The sequence below is a fragment of the Mytilus galloprovincialis genome, chromosome 13 (assembly GCF_965363235.1).
Source record: "Mytilus galloprovincialis chromosome 13, xbMytGall1.hap1.1, whole genome shotgun sequence".
NCBI lineage: Eukaryota > Metazoa > Mollusca > Bivalvia > Mytilida > Mytilidae > Mytilus > Mytilus galloprovincialis.
Genome location: NC_134850.1, coordinates 24,521,494 through 24,537,628, shown reverse-complemented (window position 1 = coordinate 24,537,628; position 16,135 = coordinate 24,521,494). Strand labels below are relative to the sequence as shown.

General features: G+C 33.7%; 1 protein-coding gene and 1 long non-coding RNA gene across 2 annotated transcripts; both read left to right on the top strand.

Annotated features, from left to right (window-relative positions):
* Positions 1-2,133: 2,133 nt before the first annotated feature.
* On the top strand, positions 2,134-6,772 carry LOC143057838 (uncharacterized). Its single transcript, XR_012972830.1, has 3 exons — positions 2,134-2,789; positions 4,125-4,348; positions 6,239-6,772. It is a non-coding gene; the product is annotated as an uncharacterized LOC143057838 (long non-coding RNA).
* A 1,700-nt stretch (positions 6,773-8,472) lies between these two features.
* Positions 8,473-13,926, top strand: LOC143057837 (G-protein coupled receptor 157-like). The gene is made up of 3 exons (XM_076231266.1): positions 8,473-9,231; positions 10,488-10,711; positions 13,486-13,926. The coding sequence occupies exons 1-3, from the start codon at positions 8,769-8,771 to the stop codon at positions 13,852-13,854; spliced, it is 1,056 nt and encodes a 351-aa protein (XP_076087381.1). The 5' UTR covers positions 8,473-8,768; the 3' UTR covers positions 13,855-13,926.
* Positions 13,927-16,135: the final 2,209 nt, after the last annotated feature.

Genomic DNA, 16,135 nt, shown 5'->3' with positions numbered 1-16,135 from the left:
GTTGAAGGACATATGCACGGTGACCTATAGTTGATAATTTCTGTGTCATTTATGTCTATTGTGGATAGTTATCTTATTTGTAATCATACATGTACCAAATCTTCTTGCATTGTTTACATTAATTAATATACACATGAAAACGAAGTACGATACCACTGTCCCAGGTTAGGGGAGGGTTGGGATCCCGCTAACATGTTTAACCCCGCCACATCATTTATGTATGTGCCTGTCCCAAGTCAGGAGCCTGTAATTCAGTGGTTGTCGTTTGTTTGTGTGTTACATATTTGTTTTTCGTTCATTTTTTTACATAAATAAGGCCGTTAGTTTTCTCGTTTGAATTGTTTTACATTGTCTTATCGGGGCCTATTATAGCTGACTATGCGGTATGGGCTTTGCTCATTGTTGAAGGCCGTACGGTGACCTATAGTTGTTAATGTCTGTGTCGTTTTGGTCTTTTGTGGATAGTTGTCTCATTGGCAATCATACCACATCTTCTTTTTTATACGATAGTCATGTATAGTACTATATATATATAAAAATCAATGTTTGTTGTTTCATTCTTTCAAGACGTTTAATCGCATTAAACTGTCTCAATACAATTTATAGGATCAATCGTGCATTGGTTAGTGAATACGGATTTTATCTTTTGATAAGATTTGATATTTATTTACTTATTTCCTGTCTTATTTTTATATTTTTTATGAAATATACACGTCAGTATCATCATTTCTTAACTTTCAACATTGTCCAAAATACTATTCATTTCCATATATTGAAGAAAACATTTATTGACAAAATATGTTTCTTCATAAAAGGGGGGGGGGTATGTTCTTTTTAATATATTAACTATTTACTTTCCAACGCCATCACCCAAATGTTTTTAAATTAGCACTATTTAAGGTATTCGGAAAATCAGGAATCGTGCAAACCGTTAATTTGTCATCTGCTTGACCATAATATTTTTTTTCTCATAAAATTTGGGATCAAAATATCTTTTTTAGGAAGAAACATACCCCCCCCCTTTTGAAGTTAAATGTCTAATCCCTTAGTGTACTGATATGAATAGTATTTTACTGGAATTGTTTGAAAAAAGATATTGATGCTAACGTAAATATTTTGTTCAATAAAAAGACAGGAAATAAGTCGTTGACAAAAAGGTTAAAATCCAATTGAAAGTTAAAGTGCCCATGAACTCATTGATCATGCACGAGTGATTCTATTCATAAATAGTGTCCTTGTAACACCTTAAAAGAGTCCATGTATCATCTAAAAAGCCTGAGTCTGTGTAACACCCGTTAATGTACTGTTTTGGCGGGGGGGTGGGGGGCAAAGTCGTACAAGTAATACTAACGACATCTGCGTCAGTTCATATAACCTGCTGTCATCAGTCTTTAGTTGTTACATGAAAAGAAGAAAGGAAGACACTCAGGGGAGGAAAGGATGTTCAATAGAATGTGAGAAACAAACAGAACACAGAATTTATAAAAGAGAAAAGTCGAAAAACAGTCCACAGTCAAGAACATATAACATAGAAAACCTGTGAAATATAAAAGCTCTCTCTCTCTCTATATATAGAGCTGATGTCCTGTATAACCGTTACGGTTCGTGCTTGACTTGTAGCACCGATATATTTAAAAGTTTATTATTTTTAAGCCTTCATACTAGAACGTATATGATAAACATATGATAGTCACCGATATAATGGTGTCATGGAAATTATAGTTATTATCACTTAGATTTTAAAAACATTTTCGAATGTCTACCAGTTAGTCAGAGTAATATTGTTGTTATAAAACAGTATGAGTCTAATTTGATACAGCTATTTCATTTCTTATACTTTAATTTCTTTTTCGTTTTTTTGTGTATGTCTTTCTTCTAGGGGAGGGGGTGGGAGAAGGTATTTAAAAGTACATAGTAAAACATTCCATTTGTTTATCTCAAATGACCTTTTTAGATAAATCAGCTAAATCCAGCACTGTATCAGAGTGTCATGGCTATGCAAACAAACTTAACGCGGGAATTCTCTTTTTTCACTTTTATTCAATATCTTGTGGACTATATCCAGCTAGTGCAAAGAAGTTAAATGTACTAAAGATAAGATATTTGGAAATATGTGCAACACAGATAATAAGCTCCTCAATTTTAAACAAGGGACACGTAGTCTTATCGAAAACTATTTAATATGTTACACGATAATTCTTCATTGATTTAAATATTGTAAAGGACAAAGATATTTAACGAGAATCTCGTATCATCCGACCGATTTTTAAAATAAAGTGTTGAAGTGTAAAATCGGTTAAAAAGTTTTAAAATGGAAAATGTTACGAATGGCACAGAGGAATATATTAATAAAACTACTAACGTTGACATCGCTTTGACAATCGTCACGTCCTCGCTGTCCGTCATTGGTGCGTGTCTGTTATTCATATTCACATTTCTAAGATGGAGGAGCGGGGAGTATATAAATGAACCCAAGAGATTGCTTTTATGCTTAACAGTTGCAGATTTGTTCGTTGCCCTTGGTAACATATTTGGCGCAATTCGTTTTATTGGATCTATGGACTATAAATCAGTCAATTCGATAGTAGCGTGTCATACTGGGCGTGATCCTTTGTGTATTTTTCAGGCTTTCGTAACAATAATGTCAAGCATGAGTTCGTTTTTCTGGACAACTATTATTGCGTTTCACCTATTGTATCTGACGCCAATGGAACCGTCTCACAATGGTCCTACAGTAATAATTTACAAACGGACTATTTTTTATCACTTTATTAGCTGGGGCATTCCAGGTAAGGACGAGCAATTAAAATTTACAACTATAGCAATATATACATGTATATATATAGGTCATACATGTAGTACGGTCTTCAATCAACAACAAATAATGCCCGTACCGCATAGTCAGCTATAAAAGTCCCCGAAATGACAATTTTAAAACAATTCAAACGAGAAAACTAACGGCCTTGTTTATATAAAAAAAAACATGAACGAAGAAAAACATATATGTTTCACAGCAAAAAAACACCGACTACTACTGAATTACAGGCTCCTGATTTAAGACAGACACAAACATACAGAATGTAGCGGGATGAAACATGTAAATGGGACCCAACCCTCCGGTTACCTTAGACAGTGGTGTAACAGTACAGCATAACGAGCTGTAAAAATCACAAAACACAGAGTGGACGTGACCGGGTACTTGTACATCTCAACAACAAACAACACTTAAGTACAGATCTGAGAAAACTTGCGTAATACTATGTTTATTTGAATAAAGGAAATACATGTTTTAATACAGTCATTATTAAGACGGTTTGAACAGATACCATAGATTCTTTTTTTTTTTGGTGGAATTGACGTACCAGCTTAAATTAGTCTTTTGAGGGGAGGTAAATAACTCTAATCATAGTTAAACATACACAGCTACATTGTATGTTATCGTAGCGAGAAACCGTTACTTTTCATACTTAATTTTAAAACTCACAGTCTGTCTCAAAGATATCTTTTTATTCACACAAAGTGTATTTTCATGAATAATCTATGAATAATTAAACAAACTTACACGACTTTTAGCTTGAAATATAGCACTGCGACTTATACTAATTTTGTTATTACATTTAAAAATTAAAAAAAATCAACATTGAAAGTGAACAGAAAATAAATGCATCAATTACAATTCAAAAGGGACGCTGATTACACTAAGCTGGTACTACACGTGCACAAGCAGGGGTTTCGAGTCATTTTGGTAAAATAAACTCTTAAAAATACTAGGCTTTTTTGGAATGCGTTTATTCAACATAACTCTCCCCAGTGGCATTTGCAATAAAACGGTTGGAAAGCCAATCAAATATTTATACGAAAATGCCGAGATTTGAAAACCAAATGATTGATATGAACAATTAAAAGGAACTGTATATCTACATGTACACATACAGAAATAACACGGTTTTTGTTAATAAAGCATATATTTTGTTGTTTCCTTCCCCTGAAGACTTTCATATAATAGTAATTTTGGTTGTATAGTTTTTAATATAACGCCAACTTAGGACAATATTATTAAATCACAATTTGTAGCGCTGATACGTTACTGTACAATCATGTAAAATTTTAATTCTTATTTTTAGGCGCCTTGTCAATCACTGCACTGAGTAAGAATTTGTTAGGTTCAGACCTAACTATTGGTTCTGGTGCGTGGTGTTGGATCTCAGCGTGTCTATCACAGACCGAGAGAACTATCTGGATGACGTTAACAATGAAAGGATGGGAAATTCTGATGTATATTTTATGTGCATTATTCTATATTCTACTTAAACGGTTTCATTGGAAGGAAAAAATCAGAGCAGAAAAGGTACACAAAATATAAAAAAAATCTATGAAACCATAGCCTGACGAATGTTTGCACTGGCACCGATCTAGCTAACTAAATGCTACTAAAATAAAATATAGAATGGAAATGGGTAATGTGTCAAAGAGACAAAAACCCGAGAGAAGAGTAAAAAATACCAGCCGAAGGCCAGCAATGGGTCGTCAACACCCAGAGACGGACTTCAGCTGGCCTCTAAACAAAAAAGTGTACTAGTTCAGTGAATATGGACGTGTTACTAAACTCCTAAACATATAAATGAACTAATATTAAAATAATATTATACGAGATTAAAAAAGGCAAGAGGCTCCTGACTGTTCGTGTTGCTAAGTCTTTAGTTTTCTATGTTATGTCTTGTGTACTATTGTGTGTCTGTTTGTCTTTTTAGTTCTTAGCCATGGCGTTGTCAGTTTATTTTCGATCTATGAGTTTGACTGTCACTCTGGTATCTGTCGCCCCTCTTTTTGGACAGGCGTAAAAATGCGACGGGTTTAAACATGTGTAGTGCGATCTCAACCGCCTAGTTTTAAAAACAGTTAAACCTAGTAAAACAGTAAAACTCAGTTGAAAGGAAGTCCGCGGGAGATGTTAGAATAGGTCACACAAAAGAAACTAAGCAAAATCACGATGATACATAAATTAAAAAAATGACCACTGGTAGTAACTGTCATGCCAGCTCAAGACATCAATTAAACTGATTGAAAATATATATCTTTATCCTATTAAATCAAGCACCATCCCTGAAAATTTGAGTGAAATACGATCAAAATTGAAATAATTAAAGAAATGTTGCGGTGGCCTGCGTATATGTCATTTTTCTACACTATCATTTTGGGATCGCAGGTAAAATAACTGATAGGTCAGAGCAACTTGAAATAAACTGAAACCATTTACATACAGATGGTTCTTAAAATACAAAGTCTTAATTTGGCACGTGCATGCAATATGAGTATAATTACTGATTTTTTTAGGTTCAGACCTAATGCCGGCGTCACACATTGGCGTATAGACCGACGTGCACCAGACATACAGAGAAAATTGACAAAGTCCGTATACGTTAGTTACACGCTAGAGGAACGCTAAGCAATCGTTAAACGCGCGTTGCATACGTTTGAAGTACGTCGAAATGCAAAGATATACGCTTGATGAACGGTACAACTACAAAACATTTTTATGCAGCATTAAATTTTCATCGAGCTCAAGCGTGTGCCAAGCGTATACTTGTACGCTACACGCTCGTAACACATACGCTACAAGTTCGTTAAATCGCTACAGATAAGTTTTAGACACGTTTAGGGCACGTTGTATACGTTTCAAGATCGTTCGACTATAACTAAAATGTATGCGGGTATGTTTGTAACAAACACCCTCCACGGGGGCATAATTAAACGTCCCAGACACGCTGAAAGCACGGATTATCGCCCCAGATACGTCCGATACGCATCCCAAATACTTTCAAGAGACGTTCTTTTCCTTTGTAGATTCTATTCCATCTACGTAATAGACAAACGCCAGACAAACGCCAGCATACGTTACTTGAACGCCCGATAAACGCTTAGGTACGCTTCTCGTACAAAAAAATGTACGTCCAATACACGCTTAAAACTCGTTGTGCACACGATACAGATATGATTGACAAGTTGAATGCATCCAAAATTACTAGCGTATTGGCAGCGTACATGATTGTTTACCATGCCCGGCGTACGTCGGAGCTATACGCTAATGTATGACGCCGGTATAAGCTACCAAAATGAATCAGTATAATTGCATTTTGTTTTTTTCTAATAAAGACACCGTTTTTTTTAAATGTTTTGAAGTCAGATGTTAGATGTATTTTACATTTTAAAATTATGAGATTAAAACATTATTTTGTAGGCAGGAAAAATGGCTGAAGGTATAAATGCTCCAAGATTTATAAGATTGCAAAGTGTTCCTTACAGCGAAAGAAAATATACGAAAGTGGATAAACGGTTCATGTATTTATGGCTAATAGAGTTATTTCTCAGAAGTTTTGGAACAGTAAGATTTGTTATGGCAACAATCAAAAGGCATACTGGACATGCGTATACATCTTATGATAAAGCAGATACAATTCTTTTTCATTTTCAGAATTTTGGAGATAGTGCGCAGGCGTTGTGCTCGTTCATAGTATTTTGTGCGTTTTCTGCTAGAACACGGGAGTTAGTTAGAATGAAATGTTTTGGAGGTTGTGTAAAACATGAAGATGAAAGGTTATCATTATTGTCGAATGTTAGTTATAGAAATGATTAATTGATCCACATGTCAATTAAGAATAACTTTGTATGGTTTTTTTTAGGGGGACTATGTTTTTCTTTTTTTTTCCCCCTTTCTGCTGTATTCTGCTCGCATCCCATTCTTTTTTATTCTTTAATATTTTGGTATATTTTTTTCCTTTTCGTTTTCTTTTGTGTTTGTCCAATATATAACTATATATCATTTTCTTAACTGTAAACCCCATACATATCTTATGGTAAGTAGATATAGGAAGATGTGGTGTGAGTGCCAATGAGACAACTCTCCATCCAAATAACAATTTAAAAAAAATTAAACCATTATAGGTCAATGTACGGCCTTCAACACGGAGCCTTGGCTCACACCAAAACAACAAGCTATAAAGGGCCCCAAAATTACTAGTGTAAAATCCATTCAAACAGGAAAACCAAAGGTCTAATCTATATAAAAAAAAGTTCATATATGCTCTCTTAATTCAGTTTTACTCATTTGTTACTGCACTACACTGTAGAATTTTGTTGTTCATATTTCTTCCTAATACGTTATTATGTTCGTTCAGTTTGCGTTGAATAAGCAGCTTTACAAACCTCAGAGTTGTTTCCCTTTTAATATACAAAAATGTGAAACAAAATAGTGAAAATTTACTATTGGTCGTTGAGTTATTCACAATCCAGAAAATTAATAACATGTATTTAAATAAATGATCATACCAACCACTATCTCTCTCAAATCTGTAATTTATGTCGTGTTTTTGTACGTTTGTTGTATTTATTTTTGTATATTTTTTTTTTTTGGTTGTTTTTGTTGTTTTTTGTCGGTAATTTTTTTTTTTGGGGGGGGGGGGGGGAGATTTTTGTCGATTTGATGAGTTAAGCCCTTTACATCTGAATTTGTATGGTATGTTCCTGGGGTTTACTGTTACATCATTGTTTCGTGTATTAAGTTGAGTATTTTGCGCCAGCAAACATGTTCAACACTGCCAAATTCTGTGTGTGTCTGTCCCAAGTTAGGGTCCTGTAATTCGATCAGTGGTTGTCCTTCGTTGCGGTATATCATATGTGTTTTTCGTTTATTGTTTTGTAAATAAATCAGGTCGTAAATGTTTCCGTTTAAATTGTTCAACAGTTGCATATTTTGGGCATCTTTAATTATTGCTTGATATGTAAAATTAGTTTTGCTCATTGTTGAAGGCTGTATGTTATTTGGTCTCTGTTGGAGATATTGAATTGGCAATCATATGACCTCCTCTTATTTTTGTCCTGGTAGAAATACAGAACAAAGAAGAGCTCTCCTCACTAATATAAGTAAAGCAGGTATTATTTTCGATGATATAACTATTCACCAGGGTTGATATGCAATAAAACAACTTAAATTAAGATGTCAAATGGTAATACTAATAAATCGTACAAGGACAAGTAGACAAATCATCCATTTGGAACAAATCTTAGTTTTTATAATTTTAAGCATACATGTATCAGTGCGGTAAAATAGATAAGCAGCTGTACGCATGTCTTCAATTATGAGCAAAACCCATATCGCATAGACAGCAGATATAATCAATGGACGCTACTTCTGTGTTCTTATGGTCAACGATCTATAGTGAATGCAACCTGTCATTTCTATAAATAATTTGGGATTATCCTTTTCTGTATTTTGAACTTAAATTTATGACGTACATAGTATGATAAAGATAAATATGACCTTCGGTTTATTTTGGGTCACGAGATATCTGTAAATAAATATTGTCATTGGAAATTTATTTATTTTTTTATATTTCCACTAGCTCAGTCAAAACAATGAATTAAAAAATAAGAAAAAGCTTAAATTTGGAGTATATAGAAAGTAAAATTGCATGTAATATATTGTACATGCAGTTTATACATGTATGTTTGTCATTCACATACATGTACATGTACACTTGTGTGTACCACACAGAAATTTCCAATACAAGCGGTTTACTGATAAATTTAGTCAGTAAGATATTGCATTATAACCGGAAAACCTTATTATTTCTAAAAAATGTGATATACTAGGTAAGTTATCAATTGAAATAACTGTAAACCAAACCACGTGCTACACACGAACAGTTTGATAATTCATAACAAAGGCGATAAGAAGCATATATTCGTCCTATTCTTAAAGTAAATACAACATGTATAAGATGGGGAATAACACTGATCCAGGAGATTTGATTGACAAAATTAACATGTTAGATATTGTATTGACTTTGGCAGGAGCCTCGTTGTCAATTTTAGGAGCGTTTGTGTTATTTTTTGCTCATTATATACGACATAAAAGTGGGAAACCAACGGACGAAGTTCGACAATTCTTAATATTTCTTACAGTTGCTGATATGTTCAATGCTTTCGGACTTTTATCGGGAGCAGCGCGTTTTCTAAATTCTAAGGATTCTACTGATGACAAAGTGGCTGCTTGCCATCGGTACGAAGAGCTAGGCTGTATTGCACAAAGTTACATAACAACACTGTTTGGTATGAGTTCGTTTTTCTGGACAACTATTATAGCCTTTCATTTGTTTTGGACATACGAGGACAATTCTCCCAGCAGTATCAAGAAGACAATTTTGTATCATTTCATTACCTGGGGAATTCCTTGTAAGTACATATACATTTTGTTAAGGTAAATAAAAGTTAACTTCACAGACTTAACAGTCAATCAAGTGATTACGTATTGAGATTCCGATTTTTGTACATTTCATCGATCCCCTTAAATCCCATATTCATCCAGATTTAATTACGCTTTACCAGTTTAAGCAAGAGTTGTGACTGTCAAATTTCCTGTTTTCGTTTGAGCCGAACTACGGTTATCTCGAAATATTCCTCGGGTCCCCTATTTCATTGCTAAACCACTAGTCTCTGACAACCAAATTGATTAATACCCTTAATAAGCAGTTGACATTAACAAATGGGTTATGGATACTAGTAAATATGATTTAAGATGTTTATATATCGCATGAAAATATAACGGAACGGATGTTTCCGCCTAAATAATATTAACATCTATATTTTTGACTGATATATTATGCTTAATCAGTAGACATAAATGTTTCCGGCCTCAATTAGTAGACGTAAACTCATAAACTTTACAGAATGATGAATAATCATTTTTTTTTTTATCATTTTAGTTCTTTTTTAAAAGTTTATTAATGCCGTTGGCCAGATATTTTTAGGAATCTGTTTTAGCTATAGGGTAGCTGTGGAATTGGCGCATACCACACATCCTACATACAATTTATCTGATTTTATACATGAAGGGACAACAAACAGATCAAAAATAAGAAAAGGGTCTTAATAAAATTGAGAATGGAAACGGGAATGTATCAAAGAGACAACAACACGACCAAAGAACAGAAAACACACAAAGGGCACTAATGGGTCTTCAACAAAGACAGAAAATATCACAACCGGAGGCGCGCGTCGTCGTGTCCTAGGCCACAAAAAACGTATTCTAGTTTGTCGAAAATGAACATCACACTAAACTCAGAAACATACAAATGAACCAAAATTAAAAAAAATAACATTCAAAAATACTAACCAAGGCCAAAGGTTCCTGACATGGTACAGGCACAAACATACGGCGGGGTTAAAAATGTGTTGTGAGATCTCAACTCACACACCCTCCATATTTAACTGACCGTGAATGGGCTGTATAGCCAGTCAATGTCGTTGAAAACTTCCATCGTTTCCCTCCATATACCTCTAGAATGCTTATATGTACTGGCGAATGGAAATATTAATTAAAATTAAATTAACGCATAAAACAACTCGAAGCACATAAATACACCGTATTTTAAAAATACGATGCAAATACGTGTAAAACTTGGGTACATGTTTATCAATTGTTCTTTCAGTTGCTATAACAACAGCGGCTGTGAGCAAGAACGTGTTGGGGTCTGACTTGTCTGTCGGTTCCGGTGCCTGGTGCTGGATATCAGCATGTCTCCCCAACTACGATAGAACTTTGTGGATGACCATTTCAGGAAAAGGATGGGAAATTCTTATGTATTTCTCCTGTTGTGCGTTTTACTTGTTGATAAAATGGCGTAAAATCAAAATACGACGACATCGACGAAAAGTGAGTATTTTTGGTTATTTAATTATTTGTATTAAAAGTTTACTTAACATACAAATTGTAATTCAGATCGCGTTTGGATGAACATTGGAATATTTACTTTTAAACGTTTTTATATAATTATGATGAATCTCAACTAAGTTTTACACTTTTATATTCGGAAGATTTGAACGATTTTCTCTTAACCGTATTTTTGTGTTTTTTTTTTGTTGTGATTATACCATGGTCTTTCAAGCATTGCAAGGCTACATCGAATCTTTAAATCCGTTCACCTTTGACTTGATCGAAAAGAAATCAATTATAGCAACTCGTCGGACAAGAACAAAATTTCAATGGTATATCCGAACGCACTGTAGTTTCATTCTTATAACGTGCATGATAATCATTCTTCATTTAATATGAACTTTTTGTGTGTGACTTTGTTATGCTTTCCATCAAGGAAGAAACTAATTTGATGTGTTCAATAACATTATGTTGATGTCAGCTCTTATTGAACTCTCTGATCTCTTGACTACTTCTCTGACGAGTTATAACAGTTCTGTTTTAAATGTAAAATTGTGGAGTAGATGATTCGTTAATTAATGTAGGCACTGACACTTCATCTTCCGTTGTGAGCATGAGTGTTTCCCCTTTTGACAAATAGTTTAAATAACATACATGAACGCATATTCTAGTCAAGCAGATGACCAAAAATCCTTTATTTTCCCATACCGTTTTGTGTTAAATATTGAAAAAATAATTAGATTAATAGCGTTGAAAAAATAAATAAAAAGTGTTCTGACTTAGACAATTCCACGGTTATTTGGACTCTATTCAATCCTTATTCTATTGGCAATCATAACACATCTTTTTTATTTTATTTTGGGCCTGGTTGACTGAGTTGTCGAACGATTGTCAAAAATTAAGCTTGTGATTAGCACGTACAAGTGCGCTCGAATCCGATCCCAATTAACTTGGATTGTCAGTTAGTTTACCGAACGTAGGTGGTTCTCTCCGGCATTTTCAACACCGCTCTAAAATGTCACAATAGTGTTGAAAATGGCGTTAATCTAGAATAAATCAAATTTCATATTAAATTATATAAAATTGAGAATGGAAATTGGGAATGTGCCAAAGAGACAACAACCCGACCATAGAAAAAAACAGCAGCAGAAGTTCACCAACAGGTCTTCAATGTAGCGAGAAATTCCCGCACCCGGAGTCGTCCTTCAGCTGGCCCCTAAACAAATATATACTAGTTCAGTGATAATGAACGCCATACTAATTTCCAAATTGTACATATATAAAATTAAAATAATACAAGGCTAACAAAGACCAGAGGCTCCTGACTTGGGACAGGCGCAAAAATGCGGAGGGGTTAAACATGTTTGTGAGATCTCAACCCTCCCCCTATACATGTATTTCAAAAGAACTCAGGATCATGATTCTCGTTACACTAGAGTACGAGCCGATAGAGGTAGACAATGTAGCAATTGTCGGTTTTACTTCGTTTTCGCCAACCCTTTGACCTTTTTATGTGAAACCTTTTTGCATGGAGGCAACCCGCTTTGTCTCAAAAGTACCAAAAAAAAAATCGAACGAAGTTTTTTTTATAATTCTTTTGGCATATGCCAGATTCTTGCACTCATTGACATTAATATACTACAAAAAAATGAATAACACTTGTTGTGTCCTTATTTCTTTACATATTATATTAAAAAGGATGATATTTTGACATGATTCAGGATATGGACTTTAATTTATATGTATATTATTCATTATTGATTATAGTAAAAAATTATGTTCATAATGACTGTCTCAAATATTTTGTACACTCAAATAGACCACTTTCGAGTTCATCCGTCAACGGAAAAAAATCGTCAATTATACAGGCCTTTATGACGTCATTTACCAGATAGAGGGGGTCGCCTGTATCCCTGCACTATTTACGTTCATCAAGCGTCTAAAGATCGTCATTGTGCAGGATAAACTAGAAATAATGGTTGTTCTGTAGGTACTTTATGACAATCCCCTAATGAAGCAATGCTGATTGTCAATTTTGAGAATTCAATTTGCCGAATAATTCGTACAATATAGAATTATAGTTTTCCAACCACTCGCCCCTAAACGCACAAATGACGTTCACTAAAACCAGAGTTTTTGACGGAAATGCATTGAACTCGAAAGTTGTCTATTGATTCTTTATTGCACATAGTGCTGTTTAACAATAAACTTTGGTGTACAGCATTCCATCAAATATCCTTGTTACATTTACCACTGAACATCCAAGGAAAATATTCATGTGACAAAAATTTATTTTTTATGACAATAAAATATTTGATTACTTTGAAAATTGTATTAAGTTGAATTAAAGCAATCGCGGTTAAAAAGTTGTATGATCAGTCATTTATCAGTTTTGCAGCGGTTTTAAAAATACTAGTGAGCTTTCATTTTCATCCTTGGAACTTTTTACCCTAAATGTTCACCAACTTCGTATTTTGTTTAACCTTTAAGCTTTTAAGATTCGAGCTTATGTAGACGAAATGCGCGTATGACGTTCAAAGTCAGAAGCAATTGCATTCTTGATGTGTTTGAATAATATATTATAAGATAACTCCAAATAGAATTGTTCTATGCTCTTGACCTCTCGGTTGCAAACGTCACAATTTGTAATTTTACTTGAATGTAACATTGATCACATCATAGTTTCATGCAAATATTGACAAAGTCCTAATATAAATACAAATATACCATGCATTTCATCTATACAATCAAAGTTTACGTTTTATTCTTTTTAGATGAATATTGGTTCTCTATCGCCAAGCCAAACTGCAGTCCAGTCAGACGTAGAGACAAAACCTCACGAAGATATCCGATTTCTGCTTCTCTGGTTAATTGAAGTTGTTCTCCGAATATTTGGTACAATACGCTACCTAACAGCAGCAGTAAGAAGACATACAGCCAAAGAAATAAAGAACTACAATACAGTGGATAAAGTGTTATTACACTTTCAGAGTTTTGGTGACAGTGCGCAAGCGCTGTGTTCTTGTTTATTGTTCTGTATTTTTGACAAAGAAATTCGTAATTTGTTAAAAAATAATTTTTTTTGTAATCAGAAACGCTCTGAGAAAAGACCATTGTTAACTAGACAAACAACAGTTTGTTAAAATCTCGTAAGCATTTTAAGCCATTTGTGATAATATTGTTATGTTTGTTTGAATAAAAAAATCAACGCTATATATATATTGGTCGACTATTTTTTTCAATTTTTTGTTAATCAAAAGCTTCCCTACAGTATTTTAGATAAAAACTAATCATAACTACATTGTACATAGTAGACTCATCTGCAGAGATTACAGTCGTTCATAGCCTGTTTTGAATATCTACATTTTGACGAGTGAAATTTATTAATAGCCAATCGAGGGTTCCCTATTGGTACTCAGATGGAAATATACAATTTAATCTATAACGGATCCTTTAATACACAACAAAAATAACGACATTAAATGTGCAGCAGCAAATATTTCATGCATATACATGACACAAAAACGACGTTTAATGTACAGCGGCAAATATTACATGCATATACATGACACAAGAAAAACGTAGTGTAATGTGCAGCAGCAAAAATAATTGCATAAACATGATACAAAAACGACGTTTAATGTGCAACGGCAAATATATCATGCATAAATGATACAAAAAAAAAAAAAACGTTGTTAAATGTGCTTCGACAAATTTTTCAAGCAGATACATGACTAAAAAAATTCAGATAATGTGCAGCGGTAAATATTACAGGCATATATATGATACAAAAAAGTCATTTAGTGTGCAGCTGCAAATATTTCATGCATAAACGTCGTTAAATTTGCTAAAACAAATATTACATGCAGAAACATGACCAAAAAAAGTCATATAATGTGCATCAGTAAATATGACATGCATATACATGATACAAAAAATATCGTTTTATGTGCAGCGGCAAATATTACATGCATATACATAACCAAAAAAACGTCATATAATGTGCATCTGCAAATAGTACATGCATGTATATACGTGACCAAACTAGGTCGTTTAATGTGCTGCGGCAATTTTTACATGCAAATGAATGACAAAAATATATGTCGTTAAATGTTCAGCAGAAAATATAAAATGTAAGCAAATAAAAAATAAAAGTTCGTTTAATGTGTAGCGGCAGATATTACGTGCATGTATACGATACAAAAAAAGTTTATATCTGTGCAGCAGCAAATATTACATACATATATATGATACAAAAACATATCGTTTAATGTGCACGTGCATATACATAACAAAATACATCATATAATGTGCAGCGGCAAATATTACATGCATTTACATGACAAAAAAAGTCGTTTAATGTGCAGCGGCAATTATTACATGTATTTACATGATACAAAAAACGTCGTTTAATATGCAGCTTCAAATATGACATGCATATACGTCACACACATAAGAAAACGTCGTTTAAGGAGGTAGACCTAGGTTAAGGGAAACAACTCTTAAAATCATCAGTACGTTTGTGTCAACCATTTTCAAAAACATATTCTAAGCTTCTAGGTTACATAGATTATTTTTAATCTGTTTCAGGTAAATGCTTAAAAAACATTGATGAACTTGACTTTTACAAACGCTTAACTGATTTAAAGAGTTATCTCCCTGAACCAAGGTCTACCCCCTTAATGTGCACAAGCAAATATTACTTCAGACACAAGAAAACGCCTTTAAAGGTAGTCGTTTAATTTGCAGCAGCAAATATTACATGCAAATAAATGGCAAAAAATGTCGTATTGCAGCGGCAAATATTACATGCATATACATGATACAAAAATGTCGTTTAATGTGAAGCGATAAATATTACATGCATTTACATGACAAAAGATGATTTGATTAACCGCGGCTTCCTGTTTTATACTATACTACTGCAAATAACTATTGACATCATTTGTCAGTACCTAAGACTTATTTTAGCCGGGGGTTTTCATAATCGTATTGTTATCTGATTAAATCAGGTTGATTTTAAGGTGCAGTTTTTTTCTGCTTTCAAAATCTTTTTTCTTTGAATCCTTCCTGATTATTACTGCAACAAGAAAGTATTTGAAATATATATTATTTTTGGTCATTGATTGAATTTAGTATAGTGTCGGTCACTCTACAATGACGCAGTTCATGTGCGATTTTGACCCCTAAATGCACTGTTTGGTGATGTGCCTGACAGAGGCGTAACGAGTACACGTCAGGTATCGGATTCGACCAGGACTTTTTTTACTTATTAGCAATACAAGTTATGTGGTAAGCAAAAGGGTCTGAAACGATGTAATTTTTAATCAACACCATTGTCCCATATTAGGTATATATAATAAGTTGAATCCTTTGATTTGTCGTTCTTATGTCATGCCGGATAACACATTTGACCTTGATATT

Coding starts and splice junctions, on each gene's coding strand:
- LOC143057837 (XM_076231266.1), top strand. CDS start 8,769: ATGTATAAGATGGGGAATAACACTGATCCAGGAGATTTGATTGACAAA. Junction 9,232..10,487: donor CATTACCTGGGGAATTCCTT/GTAAGTACATAT, acceptor TTGTTCTTTCAG/TTGCTATAACAACAGCGGCT. Junction 10,712..13,485: donor TACGACGACATCGACGAAAA/GTGAGTATTTTT, acceptor TATTCTTTTTAG/ATGAATATTGGTTCTCTATC.